Source organism: Pisolithus orientalis (genome assembly GCF_024613125.1).
Source record: "Pisolithus orientalis strain OTSU chromosome Unknown F5J12scaffold_1, whole genome shotgun sequence".
Taxonomy (NCBI): Eukaryota; Fungi; Basidiomycota; class Agaricomycetes; order Boletales; family Pisolithaceae; genus Pisolithus; species Pisolithus orientalis.
In genome coordinates, this window is record NW_026260782.1 from 1,643,012 (window position 1) to 1,666,104 (window position 23,093).

Below are 23,093 nucleotides of genomic sequence, written 5' to 3' on the forward strand. Positions count from 1 at the left end.
TACTGTCTGACATAGTGAGACAGCGACCTGGATGATACTATTGTCGTTTAAACGATGACTTAAGGGATGGTCTACAAGACGACAAAGCAGTGAGCTAGCCTCCGAGCATGGAAGCGAGAGTGACTCCCGCCTGCATGCGGCGTCTTTGGGCGTGAAGACGTCACGTGCCGTGCGACTCGCTGATTAGATTGAACTGCACAATTGATTTACGGCTACGATCAGCTCCTCAGCACCAGGCATGGTAGAAAACAAGCAACAAGCGGGCGGAATTCCAAAGCCACGGAAGCGCTTCGTAGGCTCAAAGTCTTCCACACCATCGAAACCAGGGCGTCCCTGCAGCTGGCATCGCAAACCAGATACCAGACGATATCCTGTCAGATGGACTGCTCAACCAGGCAGTCAAGCAATTGCCTTCAAACTATTCGTTCGAGATACACAAAACGATACATCACGTCCGGAAGAACAAGGCGAAGGCAGTAGCTCTTCAGATGCCGGAGGGCCTGCAGATGTTCGCCTGTACTATTGCGGACATCATCGAACGGTATGTCGGTTGTACACTGCACTGTCAGCGACCAGCGGTTCAGTCGATCTTTCTAACCGTAATTCAGGTTTACCGACGCATCAACGGTCATCATGGGTGATGTCACATACGGTGCATGCTGTATCGATGATTATACCGCCGTTGCCTTGGGTTGCGACATGCTCGTCCATTACGGACACAGTTGTCTCGGTTAGCGCCACTCGTGATAACTCTACTACGTGACACTTACTCGGCGGTTCTTAGTACCGATTGACCAAACCACGATAAAGACGCTCTATGTATTCGTGGAGATAGGCATCGACTCCGCCCACCTGGCAGAAACTGTGCGCTTAAACTTACCCAGCCACCGGGAGACCTTTTACAAGCAGCTACTCAACACCGAAGGGTCCAATGTACAAACACCTGCCAGCGCGGATACTGGTGGGAACTTTCACCTTCGCATAGAGTATCCGGAGCCCCCAGCTGGGGACTCCGATCCGCGACAGGAACCAGAAGCCCGTGATGGGCATGAAGTGCCAACGCGACTGACGTTGGTCTCGACCATTCAATTTGTTGCGGCCTTACAAAAGCTCAAGGAAGACCTCACGTTGGAACATCGTGAACCCTCCATGTCAGCGTCAGTCAATGACACTGGGACTCCAGTGATTCAATCCGACGACACGCAGGCAGTCCGGAGGTTCCGACCGTGGTCCGGAAGATACGACGCAGTAATACCACGTTCGAAGCCATTGTCTCCAGGGGAGATTCTGGGTTGTACCGCTCCATCCCTGAGTGACGTTGACGCTCTTGTGTACGTCCCTGGGCACATCTGCATTCCCACTGACATTCAGCAGGTATCTTGGCGATGGCCGTTTTCATCTCGAGTCCATCATGATTGCCAATCCAACCGTCCCTGCTTTCCGATATGATCCGTACTTCAAGAAACTAACTCGGGAGCACTATAGTCACGATGAAATGCGTGATGTACGGGATCAGGCAGTCCGAAATGCTCGCCAGAGCACCTTGGCCTTTTCCTCTGACATGAATGAGACTGAGTCGTCGCTAGACATACCTATCTGGGGGGTCATACTAGGCACGCTAGGTCGGCAGGGCAGCTTCAAACAGTTGCAGGCCATCAAGCATCAGCTTACTTCCTCGACTGTTCCCATACCCCACGTTCCAATTCTCCTATCCGAATTGTCTCCAGCGAAGCTTGCGTTATTTGAACCTCATATTTCAACGTTCGTGCAAACATCTTGTCCGCGCTTGTCCATTGATTGGGGATATGCGTTTGTTCGACCACTGTTGAGCCCCTATGAAGCATGTGTGGCATTGGGACAGAGAAGGGGCTGGATGGACGAGTCGAGAGATGGTCAAGCGTTGAAAGGGACATACCCGATGGATTTCTACGCGGCTGGCAGTCCTTGGGCTACTGCGAGGATGAAGGCTTCATTTATCGAGGCACTCTGAGAGTCTTCCCTTGATCCTTTACACTTACAGTAAGAGCATTGGATGCCCTCAAGCTCACAGGCCTAATGTCCAGACAAGGTAGTGTGTATTTGCGCTGAATACAGTGTAATGTCTACTACATTAAACACTACGTTACTCGTGAGATCAGGTCGTTTCCAAGGGTATCGCAAGACTCACCCATAAGCATATTCGACTTCATCGACGCCTCCTCCGGAAGCGAAAGGACCAGACTGTTCCCGAGGCATCAGACCAACCTCTCCTTCCTCGTCATCTCCAAGGTCCAGGGCACTGTCATCATCGAGACCGAAAGGCAGGACGGGACGGAGTCCAGTTCCCGAACTGGAGCGACGATTGCCTGCTGGAGACTTGGGGAGGGCGGCCATAGTCTTGGGACTCAAATGCTGTAGGGTGCATGCATAAGCTGTACAGAAGATTGGGTCAGAGGGGCTGTTTCCTACCTCCCAATTGTTCATGTTCTCATCGGGGATGTCGCGGTCGTCCCTGCCTTCAAGTCTTGTGTCGTCACCGAGGTCGCCAATAGATACCACACTCTCGCTGTCACTGATATTGTCCGTCATAGTCGATACAAACTCGGGTAACCTAGACCATGCTGAGGTCGAAGATGTCGAGGGCGGTACCGTGCCGGACATCTGCTCGTCCGACCAACCGAGATCGGATAAATATTCTTCATACTCCTCTTCGAACGCGAGATCCTCCGTCGTATACGGCAGGAATATCGACGGATCAGGCGCCTGCGAGCGCGGTGGAGGGAAAACATCTGCTTCGACAATGTTTGGCGTGCCCAATGGCCGGATAATATTGCTCAGTTCCAGACCCGGCGGTAAGCCATCCATGTTGTGCGTCATACTGACGGATCGTTTGTGTGCTTGGGCATGTTGCGCAGCTTGAGCGCCGTATCGCCTGCTGTTGTCTATTCACGAATCAATCAACCAACTCCACACAGCATCTAGAGACACGTACAGAATTTGACCAGGTGGCGCAGCGCGTACTCCTGGGCCTAAATTAGGCACTTAAGGGTATGTATGCCTATCAGGAAAGAATTGGCGCACCTGAGCATCGCTTAGATCATCAACTTCATTGCCTGTGAGCCATTCGTCACGGAGATCTGGTCGGCAGTTCAGGTATATAGAGGTGATCACTTTCATATTAGCTGCACACGGCGCATTAAATTTTCGAAGTTATTACGCAACAACGATGAACTTACATTGACGCCACTTCCGACCAGAGAAAGGTACCTGGCTCTTGATGAGTTTCAGGACGTGAAGCTGGAGCATGGGATGAGACACGCGTAGGACACGCTTCAAAACAGCCTAACAAACAGGGTGTCAGGGTAGGAACAGCTCAGGTTAAAGTTACCCCACGTACAGAGCTCTTGTATTGAACAAGCATCCATATTCGATGTGAGCGGTTCTTGGACAACTTCTGCATAACTTTTGCAAAATTGATAGCAGAGAAAAAATTGCGCCAAGAAAACTCGTTCAGCATCTCCACCTCCTCTTCATGCTTCTGGCCATTCGGTAAGGTCTTAACCAGAAGGACGATCTGTGACGGCGGTCGTGGCTTCTCGTCTTCCATAGAGGAGCGCGCTCGTGCATGATGTAGTTGGCAGTACCGGAAGAAACTGCAGAGAATTAGAGATTTGCGAGAAAAGAACGCTACACCCTACTTGTAATTTGGGGAGTCCGCCTTGGACACAATAGAATTCGCAATTTCCTGCAGACCAAACAACTTGAGAATGAGAAGTAAGCAGTTTGTATCGAGCAGAAGCTGTCCAAGGTGATGGAACTTCATCACATCTTAATAAAGAGGCGTCAATGTCATGAACAGGAGTGAAGTAACGAGTAACTTACGAGATACCTTGAACCACTTCATGGTTAGTAGGAGAATGGCAGACACCGCCTTGGAAGTGATCTCGCGATGACGTGTAACATCAATTTCATCAAGGGTGGGGGGAGGAGGAGGCGGCTGTTCTGATGCTGCATCGCACACGTATATCATCTTTCCACGGCTGTTATTACTTGCAACTCACGAGAAGCAACGCCGGGAGGGAATACAGAAGATGTTGACGATTGGGGGGCCTGTTGCTGATTACCAGCAGCAGATACGGTCGCGAGGAGTAGCTTCAGTAAGGTCAGCACCCAACCTGGTAGCACGGGGAGAACGGAACTCTAGTGTGCATGTTCTTGTTAGCAGTTAATGAACAACAAGGAGTGGACTGACATAGATCACTTCAACCCTTCTCAAGCGCATCAGGTCTTCTTTCCTTTCTCTTGCTTTGCGCTCCTGACTACTAGTAGCGGCCTCTGCAATAGCAGCTTCTGCTTCAGCGATTTTGCTGTCCAGCAATGCGACGTCAGGTAGGGGCTCCGCAGATTCAGGATCCTCAAGAAATTAGAATTGAGATAATTGTTTGAGGTCAGAAAAATACTGGCTTACACCTGGGGTGACCCTCGGCGGCTCTACGCTGCCTTCAGTCCCGGGCATGCGTTCCAGGCCGCTTTCAGCAGTCATACACTCTTCTCTCGTTCGCCACATCTGCCATAGTGACAGGCTCACGTACATGTGTTTGCTATACAGCTTATCGGCTTCGTCAATAGCAAACGGCACCAGTCGATCCTTGTTGAGCCCAAATCTACTCTTTCGAGAGAATGGAAACAAAAATGGTCTGTTTTGGTCTGTCTGGTATTGCTGCTTCTTGGGCTTTGGGGAAGGTGGGGGCGAGGGTGCAGGTGTTAGGGGTTGCGTGTTAGGGCGAAAACTCATATTTGGAGCTTGTTGCTGGAATGATTGGTTGATCACGTTGGGCAGCCCTGCTTGTTGCAGGTCGGACTCGTCGTGATGGTAATGATGTCGGACAGGGATAGGGGAGTACGCTTGTGCCAGCCTAGAGGGAGGGCCAATTACTGAAGGCTTGTCAGAGGGCAGTTCTCCGGTGGGTGGAACTGTGAATGTTGGATACTTGACGGAGGTTTCCTGACGAAAGGCCTCAATGTCAAGTGGAGTACATTTGATGGGGATAGCTGCAAGGTAAATCGGTACACGCATCAAATTATGTCAAGGGAAGGGCCTGCCTTCGTCAGGTACTGGAGGAAGCGACGCAAGCTCTCGCGCAAGCTTCTTCACGCGGTCAAAATCCCTTATTCCTCCGCAACAAGCGAGGAGCGTCTTCCACAAAACAAGAAGGAGCTGTGATGAACTGAGCTCAAACAACCAAACCACGAGGATGGATGCCGACCTTCTTGATCGGATACCCCTTGGCAGTTTTGTCCTTCAACCCGGACACGACGTTGAAGAGGTAAACTGGTAAGGGGGGATCCATGCTCACTGGTGTTCGTGTTCGAATTGTTTGTCCGCGGAAGCATCCAATAACACTTACTCACTGAGTTCGTCTGGAAAGTCATCTCTTTCCTTGAACACTTCGATGATATGGTACATCATTCCTAGGTAAACAGAAATCTCCGTCGTGAATTCTTCAATGAAATCGGTCTTTTCGGTGGGTGTGATCTGGAAGCGGGCGGCGTCCGCATCGGAGAGGGAGCTAGAAAAAGACCGGAATGAATGGTGGGTGAACTGAGGGCGCAAAAACGTACCAGAGCAAGTCATGCTTCTGACTGGCGATTTTCATAGACTCTACAATTGTATTCAAGCCGTTAGCACCCCGGACCACCTTGCAATTTTCGTAAATCCAGTGCAGCTGATGTTCTGGTGACGTAGTTTCGGCAAAAGTACCTAAAAGACACGCGTCAGTCGGGCACCCGTGCTGAAGGGCGGGGCAATGAACCTTGTAGCACGTAAAACAGACGGCGTGCATTGGTAAATCTTATTTCGGCATCCCGGTGCTCAAGGCCTTCCAGGAGGACTTCGACATGGGCCTTTCTCTGAGCAATGGTGGTTTCTGGACTTGTCCATTCTGGTGTAAATGAACGCGATTGGACAAAGGATGGAGATGTAGTCGTGGAGCTCGCGCAACGTACCTCCGGTGAACGAGCCTTGCCACGCCTTTAAATTTTCGGCGACCTGGGGCATTTCTACGTACGAATAAAATTCATCAAACTCTTCCATTACTGTATCCTCGTCGTCGTAGCGGAAGTCATAAAAAGATTGCTGTCAATACGCGTAGGTAAGGGACGACCAGGACGGAGACTGTGTGAGCATGCCTTTGGCTTTGGGGCGGACGAGACCATAGCTCTGAGCTGACCCAGAGTGATAGAGTCGAGGCCAAGCTGCTGGGAAGCATTCGCACTGTCCTGCATGTCTTCGGGAATGCAGATGTGACAATGAATGGATGTTTGTCGACGGCTTGGGAATTCAACAAGTACAAATAATAAGATTCGGTCACGTGAAGGGGTATGACTCAGGGAAGTCCGAGCTAACTTTGTTTCGGTGCAGGTCTGTCCCAATGGCAACGTGAGTCCCGATGAACGTTGGCTTGACAAGATTAATAGTGTGACAGTGAAGATGGCATGTGACTGGCATGAGTCCTGGGGTGGCGGCCATCGCCGGGGATGACTGCGTGGCAGCATCGCCCCGTGGGATAGTATTAGATAATATCCGCATAGAAAAGATGAACAAAAATATGTTTTTCTGGCTTGCCAGGACCGCACTTGGCTGTGGATCGACTTGTCGCAGTCGGTCTCCCCCAAAACTTTCCTCTGAGAGTGTTCTGTGTCTCAACCCGGGTCTGCGACAGCGTCTGTGTCGTCGAGGAAGCTTCAAGGAGTTCTCTCACCGTGGTCAACTCTTTCTTTCCTTTTTTCTCCCTACTAGTCCATCCTAGTTGCTCTCCCTGCGCGGTACGAGGCCCGTCCCCTCCGCTAGTGGCCCCCAGCTCTCCAGGACATCTTCTCTCCTCTCATTTCTGCTCAGACAAAAGGCACGCCTTTGCTGTGCGTTCGCCATCCACCGCCCTCCGGTTGTCTCTCTCCTAATCTAGATCTCTCGTACCCTGGAGCCTCTTACGACTTTGCTTACGACTTTCTTCTCTTCTCCTACCCTTTATTAGGGCCTTTCGCTCTACGACAAGAGATCTCGACTGCTTCCTGCTCCTCGGGCAATCAGGCAGTCCCGACTTTTGTCACTCCACTCTCCTGCAGATGCCAGTTCCGGTCCCTTCTCTCTCCACCACCGCTCCAGCCCTGAAGCACTCCATCCCCCTGAAGGCTAACCTTCACTCCTCTCATCACGGGCGCACCCTATCTCTCTCCGCTGCTGGTTTGCCACCATCCCTCGGTGGTCGCGACCAGTGGCTCAATTTGTTGCATCCTTGGGAAAAATCCAAACTCCTGGAAGACCACCATCGCCCTGCCACGGCAGTAGAATGTTATGAACAGGGTTTTCGACATGGGTTGACTGGTGCGATCAACGCATCCGCCATTAAAGGAGCTCACGCGGAAGCGTGTATTCCGCCCTTGTCCACCGCTGTTCGTCACTGTGGCCCGCAGGTAGGTTCCATCAAGCTTGGTTCTTGGACGACATCTGATGTAAGAAACCAGGTAGCGCCCACCGATCTGGCTGGCGAGTCGGGCGATGGAACGCAACTTAGAGGCACGCGTGGCTGGTCTTCCACTCCTAACCTATGTGTAGAGGACGAGACGGGTGCTTTTGCCCCTCTCCTCGAAGATGACTCATCTGACATGGTCAATGGCGACTTGCACTCCAGTCCCATCGAACCTCTTACGCCTTTTGGGGAGTATGTTGATCGCGCAGTCGCCTCTTCTGACCCTCCAGCCATCTTCGATCCACTCGTCCAGAGTAGATCTCAGGAGTTGTACTTTGGCCCCTGTGGCTCCGGATCTAGTGATTTCCGGGTCTACCTCAACACTTCAGCGAAGGAGGATCCTCGTTCAGGTGAAAACCAACCGCCAACCGCCGCTCTCACCTACAAGCGGCTCGCCGAACCAATCGCAGAATGGGTAGTCGCATATGTCTGGAAGGTCTGTACCAATGGGATTGCTTTGCCGCACTCTACCAGCAGTTACACGTGCGTTGATTACGCAGCTTGTTCCCATGACCGAGACTGACAAATGCTATCCAGGCCAACCAGCGCAGCACACCTGTCATTGCCTGCGCCACTGCATTTGACCAGTGCTGTCCATTCTTTACTAATGTCAACGTTGCTGCAACCATCTGCCATTCTGTTGGCGTTGTGGTACATTGCGCGCCTACCAGTGTACTTTGGTGCAGCTGGTCTAGGCCCAGAGCACGTGAAGGAGCGGCGGTTCAGGGTGGAGTTACTCGGTGATACCCGCGGTAATCTTTTTGGAGAACGTCGTGAAGATGCTGCAATTTTTCGACTAATCGTGCTAGGGTTTATGTTGGCAAATAAGTGGCTTGATGACCATACCTTCTCCAATAAGACATGGTGAGTTTCCAATGAAATCTTTTGTCATGGCTGTTGCTAATTCTTTTCCATAGGCATACCATATCCAACGTGCCAGTGCAGTCGCTGAACAAGCTTGAGTATTTTGCGCTGGATATCTTGGCACATAACTTGTCGATTCCGCCTTTTGTCTGGTCTGAGTGGCTCAACCATCTGCTGTCCTACCATCACTCTCGATCACCTTCTCTCTTCCCGCAGCCTATTTCTCGTCCGTCGTCGAATCCCCATTCTATCATCCGAAGGTCTATTCAGGAAATCATGGAAGCCCCTCTGGGACATTCCTCAGATGAACCAGTTTTCCTCGGAGTAGAAACGAGACTTCGTGAGAAGTTCGGTTCCGTTTCTAGTTGTGGTGACTGGGATTCGTTTGACATCGATCTGGACGAAGATGGCCCTCTTCGAGAGGAGTACTTGCCGAGGCGTCGCGCGAGCAACAGTAGTAGTTCCGTTAGCGACCGTCGTCCTCTGCAGCCTTATCAACCCCCCAGCGGTCAATCAACATCCTTATTCCCGCCTGCTAGATGGAGTTCACCTGGCGGTGAATATCCCAGCGATCGCACTGGTGCTATCTACATTGCCACACTCCCTCCGGTTCCTGCGCGCTACGTTGCGGCTCCCGCGATGTATCATGTTTGGCCTACTGCACCTGCGACATTTTTCCCGCAAAAAGCCCATGTTGATGGGGAATATACAGGAAACTATTTGCCTTTATCCCAAGATCCGTGCTGGTGTCCTCCGCGTGCTTGTGCACCTCAGCAAACCCAATTATGTTACTGCACAGATCTTTATCGGACCTCCGGTCACGGTGGAGGATATTTCCATGGAAGATTGGACCGCTATAGCACCGACACCCGCGTGACTCCTCCCGTCGCAGGGTATCCTGCTTACATGACTGCATCCTGGGGTCCATCCGAACAATACGGCAATGCGGCCTCTGGAAAACCGTTCGGCGCTCACCCGCCTGTCAACTACCAAACGAACTGGTTTCGCGCCTGAATCCCTGGTTCCTCCGGCATAGAATTCTTACCTCTGTCTCTGTCTCCCCTAATATTGGTTCCAGTCTCCCCCTATATGATGCTGTAATTTCCACTCGCTTGCACATGCACGTCCATCTTTTCCTGGCTTGTGAATACTGGATTTTTCTCTTTGCCCTGGTCTTGTGTTTTATACTTGTTGGGTCCCCCATTCCACATCAAGACATATCCATCCCGTCTCGAGGACCCAAACACACCCTTGACATTTCGACATCTTCGTCGCGTAAACGATATTTCTGCGACTCGCTATTCAAACCAGCTGACCTAGTCGTCGCTCGGCCAGATGATCCCCTTGATATCCTCGGACTTCCCTCTGTCCCATACTGCTACTGTTCATGGATTGAACACTTGGCACCCATTTGGTTTGCTGTTACCCTGTTGATGTATCCATTTCTCATCCAGTACCCACACGCTACTAAACCTAATCGCCCTTCGATGACTAGTTCACCTGCCTCTTATGCTTTTGGTCATTTCTTACTTCCCTCTGCATCCTTTCTACATAAACACGTCACGAAACTACAAAAAACATACCAAAAAAATACGTAACGCCAAAAACATTCTGCTTCGCTAACCCTCTTCGGCCTTCCGTTCGCCGTTTTTCTTCGTACTGATTTCACTCTTTGCCGTTGGTTACCTCACGGCTCGTCGATTAGCTAGGCTTTGTTCTTCGACGTTAAACCCTTTACTACCGTCTGTTCTCTGGTAGGTAAGTAGTTATGCAATCTGTTCCTTCCAACAGGCTTTCATGTGTAGAGCCAGTAGTGCGATAGTTCACTGTGCGAAGCCTTACATACCACCTACGAATGCCAGTTGGCCTATGCTCCGAACACAACCACTTGTGATTTCTCATGTTTGAGACGATAGTAAACAAATGGCTACACTTGTTCTATTCTCCGGTACTATACAGGATTAGCGTCCTCGTGCTTCTCTCGATACATTCTTCGGTTTCAAATGCGAACCAAGATGAAAGGAACCTGCAATAGGTGTGGTCAGCCGCAGGAACGGCCTCCTTCTACGCAGGCTGCGACATACCTCGACATCCTCCCCTTCTTCGTCCATCAACATAACTTCCACAAGAAGATGTTTCGTGTGAGGAGGAATTGGCCTCTTGCTGACATGTTCGACCAGCTTACTGAACTTCATAGGCAGTCTCTCCGCACTCTGTACAAGAGATCAGTGAGTCAATAATCAGAGTGCCCATTACTCTCTTTACCTTCTTCTTGTCCGTGAATGAACTCCACAACATACTGACGCCTTGGCTGACCATAGTAACATCAAGCTCATGGGTAGACCTGAACCACTGGATGAACTCCTTAAGGGTGGGATCGTTGTTGAACTCGATACGATCCCACAGCGTCCACTCAGTATTACCGAACTTGTTCTTGGCCGCTGCAATCGGCTCAGAAAATCCGAAGAACGGGAGAGCCAAGTTGACAAAGCCGTTCTTGTACTCCTCGAGTTTCCTCTTGCCATCGATTATCTGTAAAAGTGTTCAATAGACCTTTCCTTCGTAATAGGTACTTAGTCCCACTTTGTAGAGTTCCAGGCAAACCAAGCCCACAACCAGAGTGGTGGTGGTGGCTATGGCAGGAATAATCTTGCCCGCAATCTGTTTCGTCGAGTGACGATCGGCAACAGGAATTTTGTAGTTCAAAGCACGCAAGTTTGATGCTGCTGTGATAAAGTCTATGTGGTGGTTCGTATCATCGTCTTTCTCAAATTCAACTGGCGTAAGGCGGAAACCAGCAAGAGAAGACGGAGGTGGTAATTTTTTAACAAGGTCGTTCGAGTCGTTCGAGTCTTCAAATGATATCAGGTAAGACGCTACCCCAACTTTGTAGACACATACCAGACGCGGCTTGATCGACAGGGTCATTCTCAGTGATTTGTATTTTCACGCCACTTCTGGGTGTGAACTCGGGTACAATAACAGAATCTGCCACCTTCTTGAAAGCGTTTGGATCGGTTTCGCCTCGGAGGCCATAGTTATAGGCGTGAAGGTTGGCCGCAGCAATGATGAAACCCAAATGAGTGGGCTAGGGACCATCAGAATCACCGATGACACTTCAGGCGATATACTCACATCTGACGAGTTGAAAGCCAATGGATCTGGTGCGCGCTTAGGGCCACTCCAGAATGGTTGCCCTGTGGTTGTTAGGTGATCCTTTGGCAAACTATGGAGAAGTTGTCGAATGGCGTTGTTGAACTTCTCCTCGAACTGAAGGCGAGCCCAGACAATACACTCTTCGAAGGTCAGGGGCCTGCTGGTAACAAGATACGACACGATTTGCTCCACGAGTTCACGTTGCTGACCAGAATACTTGAGAGAGTTCTCCAGGTAGTTAGGCTCTGAGAGGTATTGGTTGACAGATTCTATAGGCTTCACGAACATTGCGTCGAACTCTTGTCTAGCCCACTGGGATGGAAACCATGGTTAAGGCCACGGGAAGATGTGTAAGTTATCTACCTACCTCGATGGTATGCGTAATAGCGTTGGGGAAGTTTTTGACAGTACAAGAAAGCGTCTGCTTCTCTGGGGGATCCTGTGAGGACGAATACGACTCCGTGAGATGAGGTATGACAACTTGAACGTTCCCTTTTGTGCCCATGGTCCCGGATTCCAGTAGAGGTTTCTCGTACAAAATACAACGCTGGTCCATATATTGGCCTAAGGACAAGATGTTTAATGTTGACATCTTGAGACTGGTCAAGCAGTACAATGCTTACGTGCGGCAACGTTGTCCAAAGCATTGGTCACACCATCAAGTGCAGCAAAGAAGTCATCGTTGAAAACGTCTTACAAGGTTAAGTTAGAAGTCATCGTCTGTGGTGGAGTCACAAACATGACTCACTTTCTGTCGACTGTCCAACTGGTTCTTGCTTGCAGATGATGTGGCCTTTAAGTGCGGGATTCATCTCCGAAACTGCGGCTCCAGCCACTTCTGACTTGAACTTGCCAAGGTCCTTCGGGCGGAAAAGGAATTGCCTGTTCAAATTACTCTTTTCGATGGTGTCAAGATCAGTGACTTGGATCTTGGCATCAGGTCCAGTGGCAAGACCCATCATACTCCAATTCTTGAGCATCTCACATCCAATAGCCCCAGCGCCTACAAGGAACTGCCGATGGCTGGCAATCTTCTCTTGGAATTGCTTCCCAAAAACTGCAATTTGGCCATCATGTCGACTTCCGATTGGCTTGCAGTCCTCCTCCGTCGGAAGCGTCGAGGGAAGTGATTCCAGTGAATCGAAGTACATATGCTGAACCATCGGATGGAACTTGGCTGAACAAGCTTTCAGAACCTCCTGGGCCACGAAGCCACCAATGACGGCAGTAATAGGGGAAAGGTCTCCTGTAGCTTGATACGCTAATTCTGTGAGTACCTTTTCGTCAGCATCCGCATCTATCTTCTTAGCCAGCGAAACGAGAGCCGCTGCGTCTTCCGCATTCCGTGCACGAGGAAGACGCTGATGTTGTTTCCTAAATTGCGAGAGTGCCTGGAAGCCAGCGTGGAGGGTAGCGGGGTGATCGAATTTAGCAAAATCAGTGATGAAAAACTCAGGCGACTTCAATGATTCCCGTAATGATTTCTGAAAGAAGTCAGTCTAAGGCAACCCCGTAGGGTATGTGAAACTCACGAATTCGATGATTTTAGGCATCTTGACCTGGTGGAATATACCGCCTCGAGTGTAGTCACCGAAACCAGAGGTATCCCCGATCGTAAATGTATAAGGGCCCTTCACTGAGATCTTCCGCGGTTTGCATCCATTCAATTCTTCCATGCCTTGCACTTCGGTGAATGTCACGAAGTCACCATCCTCTAGACCGTGCCGTGCCTCATCGAGACAAGTCACAAGCCCTTCCTTGTCCTTGGAAAATGTGTCAAAAAATACTCGCATAGATCGATGAGAGCTACTCACTTTATCGACAGAGACGATCATACCCGTCAACGCTTGCTCGCCAGTGGTATCCACACACGTAAATTTGGGACCAAAGTCATTAAAGACAGGATCTGAAGAATATGAAGGCGGGGTAGCGTAACGCAATTATTAACTTACCCAAACAGACCTCGAGCTTCAGCCGAGATAAAGTGTACGCCGTTTGGATGAGTCCAGTCGTTGATCTCGAGTTGCTTCTCATACGAAGCATTGCAGAGTACGACTACCTGCGACGGAAGGATGAGCAGGGTAGAGGTAATAACGCCATTTCAACGTACTTGGAATGGTCGAATCATGTCCACAGATATTTCTTGACCACTTCGGCCGCCGAGATTACGCACAGGAACGTATGCATTGAGTTCCGATAGGCGGGGTAGCGTAGCTGCTGCGCGCGGCTTTCCGATATCCTCCTCTCGAAGGAGGTACTGGTGACCGTTCGTAAATGTCCGACAAGACCATGTGTCACTCACCTGCGAACTCAAGTCTTGCAAAGTCACTGGCTCAGGGTCATATAGCGTGACAGACTTAACACCTGCTAAGCAAACATTTTTTGCTATGACAAAGGCATTTGTGTCAGTTTATCAAAGGCTAGATCAACCCTCGCACCTATCTCAGCGCCTAACCCGTTGAGGCCAACAATCAGTACGTTGGACGCTGCCATCTTCTTCATCGCTGGCCGCAATGGTTCAGCCATCGTCGGATAGTTAGCTTTACAAATTACCTTCGTGACCGAGGACATATCTAATCAATTGCACGAGGTTGGCGTGAGCGATGTAGACGATCCCCTTCGACCACTTTGAGTACCACTTACAGTTGACGAGAGTAGAGACCCTCGTCGATCTCAGCCTCGTCGATATCCATCTTTGTCGCAGGATTAGCTGTATCTGACATCGTTGATGCGAACAGGAGGTTGGGAAGTGGTGGAATTCGGAAAGGTTCAAGATATCAGCCACTGGATGTACACCAGTGTCACATCGACTCAGGGTGCAAGCACGGGATACCATTTTAGGAAGAGCAGCTGAATCAGCCAAAGCACGACCGCCTTATGTTGATACAATGTCGAAACCAGTACAGGAGGGAGCAGGCAGAAATGTGGAGTAGCAATAGATCAAACTCCAAAATAGACGAAACCAGAGCATGTACCATATGCATGACCGCGCACGCATCTCTGCACAGTCAAAAGCTCATCAAAATAGCGCCGGTTCCTATCAGTTGGAGATTTCGCGAAGTGTTCCCCATTGGCATGTTTCGGACTCAGCACGTCAACCTTGAGCAGGAAACCAATTTGACCAAGAATGATTGACTGTGTGAGCCAGTCTCTGGCCGATCGCACCGAAGGGTCCACCGTGCAGTGAAGTGCGAACAGGTCGCGGAAAACATATCGATTTGGTGGGATGATTTGGTTTAAGAATCGAGTCCACGAGTTCGCTTACAGTCAACGGCTTCGGGACGTACTGATCCTCAGAACCTGGGGCGATACCAATAATCCTGGGTTTCTTGTTAACAATGGGATCAGCTTCAGGACACCATTCCAAGGACGCAAAAAACTCGGCACTTGGTTTGATAGGCTGCAGAGCATGAACATGAAGTAGACTCTGGTGTGCAGGGCCAAGCATGCAACACATGAAGTTGTCGTACTCGGTGCATGCCTCCATCGCGTCCGCTAAGCGGGCCAATCTGTCGAGGATGCGGACAACTATTGTCCGCCTTTGGATCGGAGCAAGTTCGGAGGGATTAAATTCCATGTAAGAGGGTTCAGATGAACGAAGCGTTGTGAGCATGTCCTTCCACTGCGTGGGGGTCATGTGAACTTTCCAATCGAGACCTTGAAGAACAAGGGACTCCATTGCAGCGAGAACGGGGGTCGGCAATTGAATAACACGGGCCCTGGAAAATCGATGAAAAAGATACACAATAGGTGAAGATCAGCTATCCAACTAACCAAACTTTCAAGGGAAATGGATTATCATTAACCCATTTATCCGCAACCATAGCGCAGACGACGAAAGTTTGTAGCAAGAAGTCTTCGGCATACGTCGGGCTTTTAGAGTGGAGAAGATGGAAGACGGGAGTCTCTGAAAAATCTTCGTCCCCTGTGAGTACGGTGATGTACCACAACGCGTGGACGATGACCTGCGCCGGACTTTGCATATCTCGGATGACTCTACTAATAAGTGATGCCAGAGCGGGACAGACATCCACGGGGATCCCTCGGTAATTGAAGGGATGTCCTCGGACACGACGAGGGTTGGATTATGAGTAAATACAACCATTCAGCAGCCCAGTGCGACAATGTCGTGACCAGTTTGGGATGGTTCTCGAAAACTTTGCCGGGAATAGGGTTCGGCACGTCAAGCAAAGAAGCCTCATGTGGGAGGCCGAGAACCTTGTGAGATAAAACAGCCGAGCCACCACTGACGCTGCAGTGGTCATGATCTAAGGATGCTTTGCGAGAGTGCAACGGAGCGACCAGCGCTAAGACACAAGGTAGGATCAAGTCACCTCCGTACCCGGCACCTTGACGCGGCCTGCGCGCCTCCCTTGGTGGGGTCCAAGGAAGCAGGCATTACAGGAACGAAAGCTTGCATATTCACGACGTCATCGGCGGTTTTGGAAGAGTCGTTACTGCAGTCTGCCCCGGAGGTTGAACTAGAGGTCAAGGTGCTAAGACACCCATTTCCCTGGCTGGACATCCCCACAGGCCACGCCTTAGAGTCATGGCCCCAAAACCCAGAAGGGGTGCGAGGCCGTGCGGTATACGTGGTGCAGACATGCGTTGGGCAAGCGACATGTGGATACACCAGCCGAAAGGGATTCTATAGCCGTGGGATTATATGTGCATGGCACAATCATGTTGTTCATACGTGCGTTGGAGATGGTATTGGGTGGCAGAGAAAAATCAAGAGTGGGTACCCACTTAAACTGAGTGAAAGTTTGGATAACAAACGAATCTGCCTATGAGAAAGCTCCAGTATGGACGGCTCGGCGAACCGCGACGAATGCTCTAAGGCCGTTATGGGGAAAAAGTCTTGCTGTACTAGTTCCGACCGTCGATCATCAGGTGGACCACTTTGATAGAAGCACCGAGAACTAATTGTGGTCAGCCTTGACCACAGCTCGTGGCGCCGCGACCCATTGAACAAAGCAACCGGACCACAGCTGATGGGTGGACGAGACGAGTAGAAGAAACGAAAGGACAGCCTCTGCACTCGGGCATCCAGAGCCATAGATGCGTGCAAACATGGGGATAAATATTTGTATGAAGGCTGCTGACCTGTGGACTACTCGAGTTGTGATTAACCGAATATAGCAGGAGTCAAGTGTAGAACTTCCGAACGGTGGTCAAGTCTCCACAGCATCAACCTTTCAACAGACCACGATTAGCAGCCTTTGTTTCACATCACCAAATAACTGACATACTTGTGCGAACAGTTACCAATCAAATAGGCGAGGTGAAGATACAGGAAATAAATACTACAATGACGTTAGGTCGCGGTACACGTATTCAACTATACGGGCATGTTTATTTGCGGTAGAACTGGAAAAAAAATTGAGTATATATCATTTAGGAAATTGGGGAAGACCATACATTACGGCGGAAATTGAACCAAAGTGATAGACAACCCCTGTCGAAGCTGCTTCGGAAGCCCCTGCAATAAGGCATCAAACGAGGAGCCTTTTACATGTGAACGCAATGCGAACATACCGCTTGTGCGAAAATTCCCATTCTCGGTTTACAATACGGAACGCAATATCTTCATATGGTGGCCCAGCACTGAAATGTAATAGGACAGTATCCTCATTGCCAGGTTCCTTGACAATTTTATAAGTTGGTGCCTTTGACTTGTCGATGAGATCTGGATAAAATATATTGAACTTGTAGCCTTGCACCACCTTGGGCGGTGGATTATCCAAACTTGTGATTTATCAGATACCAGCAAGAGGCGGATGTTAACATGTGACATACTCGTAATGCGTCTGGTTGTACTTGTTCCATTCATATCCAGTATGCACGCGATTAAAGTAACGAGGTTTGCGAGGCCGCCATTTGTCTTCCCAACTGTAGGATGCTGGTTGAGCTATGTTTTCTTCCATGTTAAAGAGCTCTTCTTCTTCGTCCAATTCCCTTTCTGCCTCTGCCTTATAAAGAGCGTCGGCGACATCGGTACTAGCTGTGACTTCTGGCGCATCAGTCGTGACAACTGGTTGAACCGCTTTAGGAACATATCGAGACGCTGCCACTGCACGCCGTTGTTCGAGCTGAAAATAAAGTTAAATAAGTCAAATCACTGACCGACGGAAGACGGAAGTACCAGTGACCGCAGTTGATCCTTTTGAGGCACGATCTCAAATGCTCGCTCTTCGACACTCAATTTCTGAGCATCGACTAATGGTGGACTCATAGAACGGTCATAAGGTTCCACGCTCTCAAGCGGCACATCTGGCTCCCCTGTCCCGGCGACGGCCGCGACCGGGCGCCCGCTTTTCACATGCTGTGCAGCGGACCGTGCAACCCCTGCAAGCAATTCCTCCTGGGCTTGTAGCGCTTCATCTCGTTGGCGTTTCCGTAACTGTTCTAGACGGTTGCGGACAACAACCTCATGGAGGCCTTTTAACTTCGCCTGCAAAAAGACGTTAGAACCTTGACTACAACAGCTACTCATATCACAGATACCTTGGCTTTCCACACTATTAGTTTCTTCAGAAGTGCTTCCCAATAGTCTGTATCTACTGGCTCTCCACCGGAGAGCTTAGCTTGGATTTGCTTCTGCAGTGTTGCAAGATGTTCATAGCTCTTTCCGGCCAAAAGTGCGGTTACATCCGATTCGACGGTAGCAGCTGCCGCGGTGGTAATGCCTTTTATCCTGTCTAGGCGATCCTTACATACCACCATCATGTTCTAACGTAGGTGATGGGGTTTGCATGGGGAACGCGGATCACTATAAAAACTTACTGTCCAAAAATCAATGTTTACTTCGGATTCTTCAAGGCTAAGGTATCGCTCGATATCATCATGGAGCTCTTCCACTTGAGCTGGATTCAGATTCTGCTGAGGGTATAAGTTGAACACCTAAGGAAGTCTGAGGACACGCACATCAAGGATATTGTATGGCTCGTCGAGGTCGATCTCGAGCCCGGTATCATCCTCCTCACCTTCTATCGGGTGTACATAGCGTAGGTTCAAAGCCAAGAAATCGATAGCTTTCGCCCTCTTCTCCCTGATGCGAATCGCTGCACGGTCACGCTCCTGCTCAAGTTGGAATTGACCATCTTTTGCCAGCCATTCGGTCATCTGAACAGATTCCTGTCAGCCGTTGCATCCTTGCCTCCTCCTCTTCACGGAGGCGTTGCTTCCGCTTCTCTCTCCGCTCTGCGCCTATGTAACCGCTCTAGTTCTTCTTCGGCTTCTTGTCGTCGAATCGCATCCCTCCGCCGAGCTTCGAATTGAGACTAAACCAAGTTTCTTTTCCTTCTCGTTTTTCTTGTGCCAGCGGAACTGCTGACCAAGATTAACGTCGTGGAATGGATTGTCGGTCGCACTGTAAATGCTCAGCTCAGCAACTTGTCTGGCCTCCTCTTCCTCCATTATTCTCTTTTTTTCAGCCTTTTTAACTCTGCGTTCTTCCGACTTGTCGCGTTTCCTCCTACAGAGCACTGAATTTGAATAGAGAGTATAGGCATGGGGAAACCTACTTCTTCTCCTTCCGGCACTCATCTCTGTCTTTGCCGGGGCTGCGGCTCCTCTTCCGCACGTAATCATCATCTCTATCCCTAACGTCATCGTAGACTCTTCTGCGGCTCGAGGGACCATCTCGTTCTCTGCTCCTACTCCGCCGACGTTCTTTACGGTCGTCTGACCTTCTGCGCGCAGATACCCGTTGTTCGTCTCTATATGAGCCACTGGGGCTTGCTTCAAAACTCTTCTCACGCCTTGTGGGTGACCGAGAAGCGTAACCAGCCATAGGGAGCAGAAGATGGAAACAGGAAAGTGCTTAATACTACATAATGGTATTTGGGGTTGTTTGGATTAGAAACCATGGAATAACAACCTCTCGCTACTCCGACATAGTCGAACTTGTTAGTAACCTGCATTCGTGGACAAGCTCCCCTGTTGTTCACATCCAGATGCTGTTATCTTGCCGTCAGTTGACCCGGTGTGCTTGTTCGCTTCAAATTCCAGTTCGCAATCTCAGAACCCAAGCGCGCCATGAGTACTTACAACCGGAAGAGCCAGAGGAAGAAGCTTTCATGAGATCATTGAGTCTCACAACCCCAAGACAGGTGAGCTGCATTGGACTGAGGTCAGGGTATCCACTTACTCTCGGAGTAGCTAGTCCACTACCTCAACCAATTCGTAATTGGACAAGAGAGGGCGAAGAAGATTCTTTCTGTTGCGTGGGTGCCAATTCTCCGATGTATGACTCGAGGTTGTACATGACAGCATGCAGCGTTTTCAACCACTATAACCGAGTACGTGCCAATCTCTCCGCCATTGAGAAGCAGGTAGACACACAAAGTTGGGATGAGTCGAGCTCTCGAGGTGGTAGGTTGCCCGAGACTATCGATATCGAGTGGCCCTCAACAGTCCCCAGCAGTGACCACTGCGCAAATCCATCCTCATCCCAAACGCGTCCGACAACTTTCGTGGCAACCCTCTCAACTATATCCTATGCTTGAAAAGAGTAACGTTTTAGTAATGTGACTACTTGTGTCTACGTTCTAGCAACACCCTCTAAGAATTTTGCTGTCAAGCGGACCGACTGGATCTGGTACGCTCTGTGACGCATTAAAATTGCGTATGATGATAATCCATAAACACACTCAGGGAAGACATTGCTTGCACGTACGCTCGCTCGAGTGTTAGACGTTCCGTTTTCGATTAGTGATGCCACATCATTTACACAGGTGCGCATGGCTATATATATATATATATATGTGTGTGTGTGTGTGTGTGTGTGTGTCTGCAACTTCGCACTGACCGATTTCCACTCAAGGCTGGATGTCAGTTCACCCCTCAGAACCCACTATAATATACTAACCCAATAAAGATGTGGGGGAGGATGTCGACATGGCCATACAACGATTAGTGAGTTGTGTTGAAGCTACGTGTTTTGCGAATGATTCAATTTCCACAGTTGCAAGCAGCTGACTGGGACCCTACCCGAGCTAGGTATCCGTATTTTTCTTTCCTCGTATCTAAAAAAAAGGTTGAGAACACTCCGGTAGCATGGGTATAGTATACATTGATGAGGTCGACAAGATTGCGCGGAAGTCTGGGGGAGCCGGAACCGAAGGTTCTCGGGATGTCGGTGGGGAAGGTGTTCAACAGGCCCTATTGCGCATGATGGAAGGATCGATGGTCACGGTGCAGGGCAGATCATCGGGACTTGATGTACCCCCAATCGGTGCTGGCGAAGTTAGATCACGACCTGGAGCGAGAGGACAGAGCCAAGCTTCTCGTAAGTGATACCTGAATTCACATTTCCGTGGTCATATATCTCATGCCTGCAATAACAGCACGACCCGAAATGCATGACATCGACACGTCGAATGTTCTGTTCATCTTTAGCGGAGCTTTTGTTGGGCTAGATGCCGTTGTGAAGCGGAGGATGGCTAGGGGGGTAAGTCCCACTCTTTCTACGGCGCTGCGATGACACTTCTACGCTATTCCTCAGTCCATTGGTTTTACTGCTACCTTGGCACCCAAAGAAGATGAATCAGAAAGTGGAGGATCTGTACCCTTTTTCACCTCCAATCGAGGATCGTCCCACAATGTCCTTGACATGGTGGAACCGACAGGTAGGCGTGCGATTGATACTGAACTGGTCGCTTACTAATGCAATGAACAACAGACCTCGTGAAATATGGGTAATACGCTCCTACTGCCTCCATTCTTCATTTCGTTAATCGTCTACTTAGGTTCATACCAGAGTTTGTGTCCCGCATCCCGTCTATCGCAACCTTGTCCCCTCTTACTGTTCCGGACCTTCGCCGAATTCTCACTGAAGTCCAGGGCTCGCTTATTTCCCAATATACCGCTCTCTTTAACTATTCGGGTGTCGAGATAAAATTCACTAGTGCAGCCCTCGAGCAAATATGTCGAAAGGCTTCGGAGAGGGGTGGGGGTGCAAGGGGTCTGCGGGGGATCATGGTAAGTTATTGGATAGCCGATCCAGTCTGCGGCTTCCGACGTACTGTGTATAGGAGGGTCTGTTATTGGAACCAATGTTCGAGGTACCGTAAGTCATCGTTGTCCCCTTTGCCGTGGGTTATCTAACCAATTTTTCAGAGGCTCAGTAAGTGGCTCCCGAAGGTGGATTCTTCTTGCTAAATATCAGTGGGCTGTCGCAGAGTGTTCGGCATGTTCTCATCGATGAGGACGTGGCCCTAGGAAAGAAGCCAGCCGTGTATTGGTCAAGAGCGGAAGGCGCGGCTTTTCGAGCAGCGTGGATGTGTGAGGAGCGGGGAAAGCGAGTGTAAGAGGAATATTAATATGATTCTGTACCTCATGTTATTTGTGTGTATTATTCGCCACAGGGTTTAGGAACCTCAAGTAAAGCTGGTTTATGAAAGGAACGACTTCTTCCCGGTATCTCGTGGACATGCCTAAGTAAATGTCGGACTGGTTCTTCTACACTATCAAGTGGAGAGAGTGGATGGTAAAGAGAAATGTCGAGGAAGCTGGGTCATCATGCAAATGAGAAATCCCGGAGTTGTCGTCTCGGAAGTGGATAGGATGACCAACGAAAGATAAACAGGGTAAGCAGCTTTACCGATCACTCCTTCTCGTCGGCGGTGGCTGCCTCCTTTTCCTTTTCCTGCTTTTCTTCTTCATGACATTCCTCCTCTACGTTCTCTTCTTTGTTAACTTCCTTTTCCTTCTCGTCAAAGTCGAGCCCTCCTGCATTGATCATTTGAGCTCGTTCAAATTCTTTCTTGAATTGCTGTGCATCTGGACGCGTTCCGTCAGAAATCAAACCCATCGATGGACAAAAAATTCACTCACTTTCTGAGTTCGCGAAGCGGATGGCCAGCGTTTCAGCAGTGGGTGGGTTCTCAGCATAGTCGGCGGCAACCTTCCACACCCAGCTCCTGTCAGATCCGACGTTGGGTTGGAGGTGCATACTGGAAGTAACTATACGATGCCAGTCAACTCTCCGACTCTTTATAAAACAAAGTTGAAGGTCATACTTAGGTGGTTCGCACAGACTTTCAGAGTCTTGTCACGTCGCATCACCAGCCGAACCTTCTTCGTCTGCCTGTGTTGGAGGAGACGAACATCGCCAGTTCCTCTTTCCTTCCACTCGCTTGCTGAGGTATCAAATCGGAATAGTTTGGCACGCCTGTGATTGTGGCGATCAGAAAAGACACAGATCGATGACGGTGCAATCGGTAACGGCCATACTTACATCTTGAACATAACATCTTCATCTTCCTCAAGGGTCCTTGTTTCGACTTGTTCAGTAAGCTTGATGACAGGCTCGAAGTGGACTTCGGTGTCTTCTTCTTGCTGCTGCGGGGTGATAGATCAGCGTGGATGATCTCGATAGATGGCACAACGCATCTGCCCTGTATAAAATGGTTTTTCCAACTAACCTTTGGTGCGAGTGGATTATCGCTTGCATCGGCCATGATTTGTGTTTGGGCGGCGAAAGTAAGATGAGGGAGCAAGGGTGGATTGAATATCACAGACTCTAATCTGTGCCAAAAAAATCAACGATTGACCGTGTTT

At 49.8% G+C, this 23,093-nt stretch overlaps 8 protein-coding genes across 8 annotated transcripts; 3 read left to right on the forward strand and 5 right to left on the reverse strand.

Annotated features, from left to right (window-relative positions):
- Positions 1-238: 238 nt before the first annotated feature.
- F5J12DRAFT_933948 (putative diphthamide synthesis protein-domain-containing protein) lies at positions 239-2,127 on the forward strand (the record flags this gene model as incomplete). Its single annotated transcript, XM_051749579.1, has 5 exons — positions 239-292; positions 327-541; positions 609-730; positions 785-1,331; positions 1,375-2,127. 5 exons carry the CDS (start codon positions 239-241, stop codon positions 1,988-1,990), a joined length of 1,554 nt encoding a protein of 517 aa, XP_051605904.1. The 3' UTR covers positions 1,991-2,127.
- On the reverse strand, positions 2,039-6,485 carry F5J12DRAFT_27119 (uncharacterized protein). The gene is made up of 18 exons (XM_051738684.1): positions 6,169-6,485; positions 5,986-6,115; positions 5,793-5,921; positions 5,602-5,740; positions 5,392-5,549; positions 5,247-5,335; positions 5,083-5,197; positions 4,448-5,031; positions 4,232-4,393; positions 4,041-4,179; positions 3,862-3,987; positions 3,678-3,807; positions 3,377-3,632; positions 3,216-3,321; positions 3,061-3,161; positions 2,972-3,008; positions 2,449-2,921; positions 2,039-2,391 (listed from the first exon to the last, which is right to left on the reverse strand). The coding sequence occupies exons 1-18, from the start codon at positions 6,262-6,264 to the stop codon at positions 2,164-2,166; spliced, it is 3,198 nt and encodes a 1,065-aa protein (XP_051605905.1). The 5' UTR covers positions 6,265-6,485; the 3' UTR covers positions 2,039-2,163.
- A 461-nt stretch (positions 6,486-6,946) lies between these two features.
- Positions 6,947-9,881, forward strand: F5J12DRAFT_27243 (uncharacterized protein). Its single transcript, XM_051738688.1, has 4 exons — positions 6,947-7,452; positions 7,504-7,991; positions 8,046-8,372; positions 8,426-9,881. Exons 1-4 carry the CDS (start codon positions 7,105-7,107, stop codon positions 9,384-9,386), a joined length of 2,124 nt encoding a protein of 707 aa, XP_051605906.1. The 5' UTR covers positions 6,947-7,104; the 3' UTR covers positions 9,387-9,881.
- Positions 9,882-10,260: 379 nt separating this feature from the next.
- On the reverse strand, positions 10,261-14,337 carry F5J12DRAFT_793538 (ubiquitin activating enzyme). The gene is made up of 16 exons (XM_051743979.1): positions 14,172-14,337; positions 13,967-14,030; positions 13,831-13,913; positions 13,639-13,785; positions 13,491-13,587; positions 13,343-13,434; positions 13,061-13,291; positions 12,277-13,012; positions 12,152-12,220; positions 11,896-12,092; positions 11,508-11,840; positions 11,274-11,460; positions 10,956-11,224; positions 10,638-10,904; positions 10,428-10,585; positions 10,261-10,398 (listed from the first exon to the last, which is right to left on the reverse strand). The coding sequence occupies exons 2-16, from the start codon at positions 14,028-14,030 to the stop codon at positions 10,311-10,313; spliced, it is 3,018 nt and encodes a 1,005-aa protein (XP_051605907.1). The 5' UTR covers positions 14,172-14,337; the 3' UTR covers positions 10,261-10,310.
- Positions 14,338-14,622: 285 nt separating this feature from the next.
- Positions 14,623-15,541, reverse strand: F5J12DRAFT_711683 (uncharacterized protein; the record flags this gene model as incomplete). The annotated part of the gene is made up of 2 exons (XM_051740721.1): positions 14,623-15,247; positions 15,303-15,541. Coding segments are annotated over 2 exons (864 nt in total), but the record flags the coding sequence as incomplete, so codon positions are not given.
- A 1,384-nt stretch (positions 15,542-16,925) lies between these two features.
- F5J12DRAFT_902261 (cactus-binding C-terminus of cactin protein-domain-containing protein) lies at positions 16,926-19,323 on the reverse strand (the record flags this gene model as incomplete). Its single annotated transcript, XM_051748275.1, is given in 11 exon segments — positions 16,926-17,010; positions 17,067-17,276; positions 17,328-17,620; positions 17,674-17,982; positions 18,036-18,260; positions 18,315-18,407; positions 18,456-18,631; positions 18,660-18,724; positions 18,747-18,798; positions 18,818-19,005; positions 19,073-19,323. The coding sequence occupies 11 exon segments, from the start codon at positions 19,321-19,323 to the stop codon at positions 16,926-16,928; spliced, it is 1,947 nt and encodes a 648-aa protein (XP_051605909.1).
- An 86-nt stretch (positions 19,324-19,409) lies between these two features.
- F5J12DRAFT_734096 (P-loop containing nucleoside triphosphate hydrolase protein) lies at positions 19,410-21,848 on the forward strand. The gene is made up of 17 exons (XM_051741983.1): positions 19,410-19,642; positions 19,692-19,756; positions 19,810-19,904; positions 19,954-20,059; positions 20,114-20,130; positions 20,187-20,266; positions 20,356-20,362; positions 20,410-20,447; positions 20,497-20,531; positions 20,588-20,820; positions 20,879-20,982; positions 21,037-21,160; positions 21,214-21,229; positions 21,281-21,512; positions 21,566-21,600; positions 21,651-21,657; positions 21,713-21,848. The coding sequence occupies exons 1-17, from the start codon at positions 19,487-19,489 to the stop codon at positions 21,839-21,841; spliced, it is 1,479 nt and encodes a 492-aa protein (XP_051605910.1). The 5' UTR covers positions 19,410-19,486; the 3' UTR covers positions 21,842-21,848.
- F5J12DRAFT_793567 (ran/spi1 binding protein) lies at positions 21,849-23,080 on the reverse strand. The gene is made up of 5 exons (XM_051743980.1): positions 22,958-23,080; positions 22,771-22,874; positions 22,553-22,704; positions 22,368-22,496; positions 21,849-22,313 (listed from the first exon to the last, which is right to left on the reverse strand). The coding sequence occupies exons 1-5, from the start codon at positions 22,991-22,993 to the stop codon at positions 22,138-22,140; spliced, it is 597 nt and encodes a 198-aa protein (XP_051605911.1). The 5' UTR covers positions 22,994-23,080; the 3' UTR covers positions 21,849-22,137.
- Positions 23,081-23,093: the final 13 nt, after the last annotated feature.

Excerpts from the sequence above, each read along its gene's own strand:
- F5J12DRAFT_27119 (XM_051738684.1), bottom strand. The coding sequence starts at position 6,264 with ATGCAGGACAGTGCGAATGCTTCCCAGCAGCTTGGCCTCGACTCTATC. Across the intron at positions 5,336-5,391 it reads TGACTTTCCAGACGAACTCA|TGAGCATGGATCCCCCCTTA; the intron begins GTGAGTAAGTGT and ends CACGAACACCAG. Across the intron at positions 3,988-4,040 it reads CCCTCCCGGCGTTGCTTCTC|CATCAGAACAGCCGCCTCCT; the intron begins GTGAGTTGCAAG and ends TGTGCGATGCAG.
- F5J12DRAFT_27243 (XM_051738688.1), top strand. The coding sequence starts at position 7,105 with ATGCCAGTTCCGGTCCCTTCTCTCTCCACCACCGCTCCAGCCCTGAAG. Across the intron at positions 7,453-7,503 it reads TTCGTCACTGTGGCCCGCAG|GTAGCGCCCACCGATCTGGC; the intron begins GTAGGTTCCATC and ends GTAAGAAACCAG. Across the intron at positions 7,992-8,045 it reads CACTCTACCAGCAGTTACAC|GCCAACCAGCGCAGCACACC; the intron begins GTGCGTTGATTA and ends AATGCTATCCAG.
- F5J12DRAFT_793538 (XM_051743979.1), bottom strand. The coding sequence starts at position 14,030 with ATGAAGAAGATGGCAGCGTCCAACGTACTGATTGTTGGCCTCAACGGG. Across the intron at positions 12,221-12,276 it reads AGTTGGACAGTCGACAGAAA|ACGTTTTCAACGATGACTTC; the intron begins GTGAGTCATGTT and ends TAACCTTGTAAG. Across the intron at positions 12,093-12,151 it reads TTTGGACAACGTTGCCGCAC|GCCAATATATGGACCAGCGT; the intron begins GTAAGCATTGTA and ends TCTTGTCCTTAG.
- F5J12DRAFT_734096 (XM_051741983.1), top strand. The coding sequence starts at position 19,487 with ATGCTGTTATCTTGCCGTCAGTTGACCCGGTGTGCTTGTTCGCTTCAA. Across the intron at positions 20,532-20,587 it reads TGGGACCCTACCCGAGCTAG|CATGGGTATAGTATACATTG; the intron begins GTATCCGTATTT and ends ACACTCCGGTAG. Across the intron at positions 21,513-21,565 it reads GGGGTCTGCGGGGGATCATG|GAGGGTCTGTTATTGGAACC; the intron begins GTAAGTTATTGG and ends TACTGTGTATAG.
- F5J12DRAFT_793567 (XM_051743980.1), bottom strand. The coding sequence starts at position 22,993 with ATGGCCGATGCAAGCGATAATCCACTCGCACCAAAG. Across the intron at positions 22,497-22,552 it reads AGTCTGTGCGAACCACCTAA|TTACTTCCAGTATGCACCTC; the intron begins GTATGACCTTCA and ends GGCATCGTATAG. Across the intron at positions 22,314-22,367 it reads CCGCTTCGCGAACTCAGAAA|ATGCACAGCAATTCAAGAAA; the intron begins GTGAGTGAATTT and ends GAACGCGTCCAG.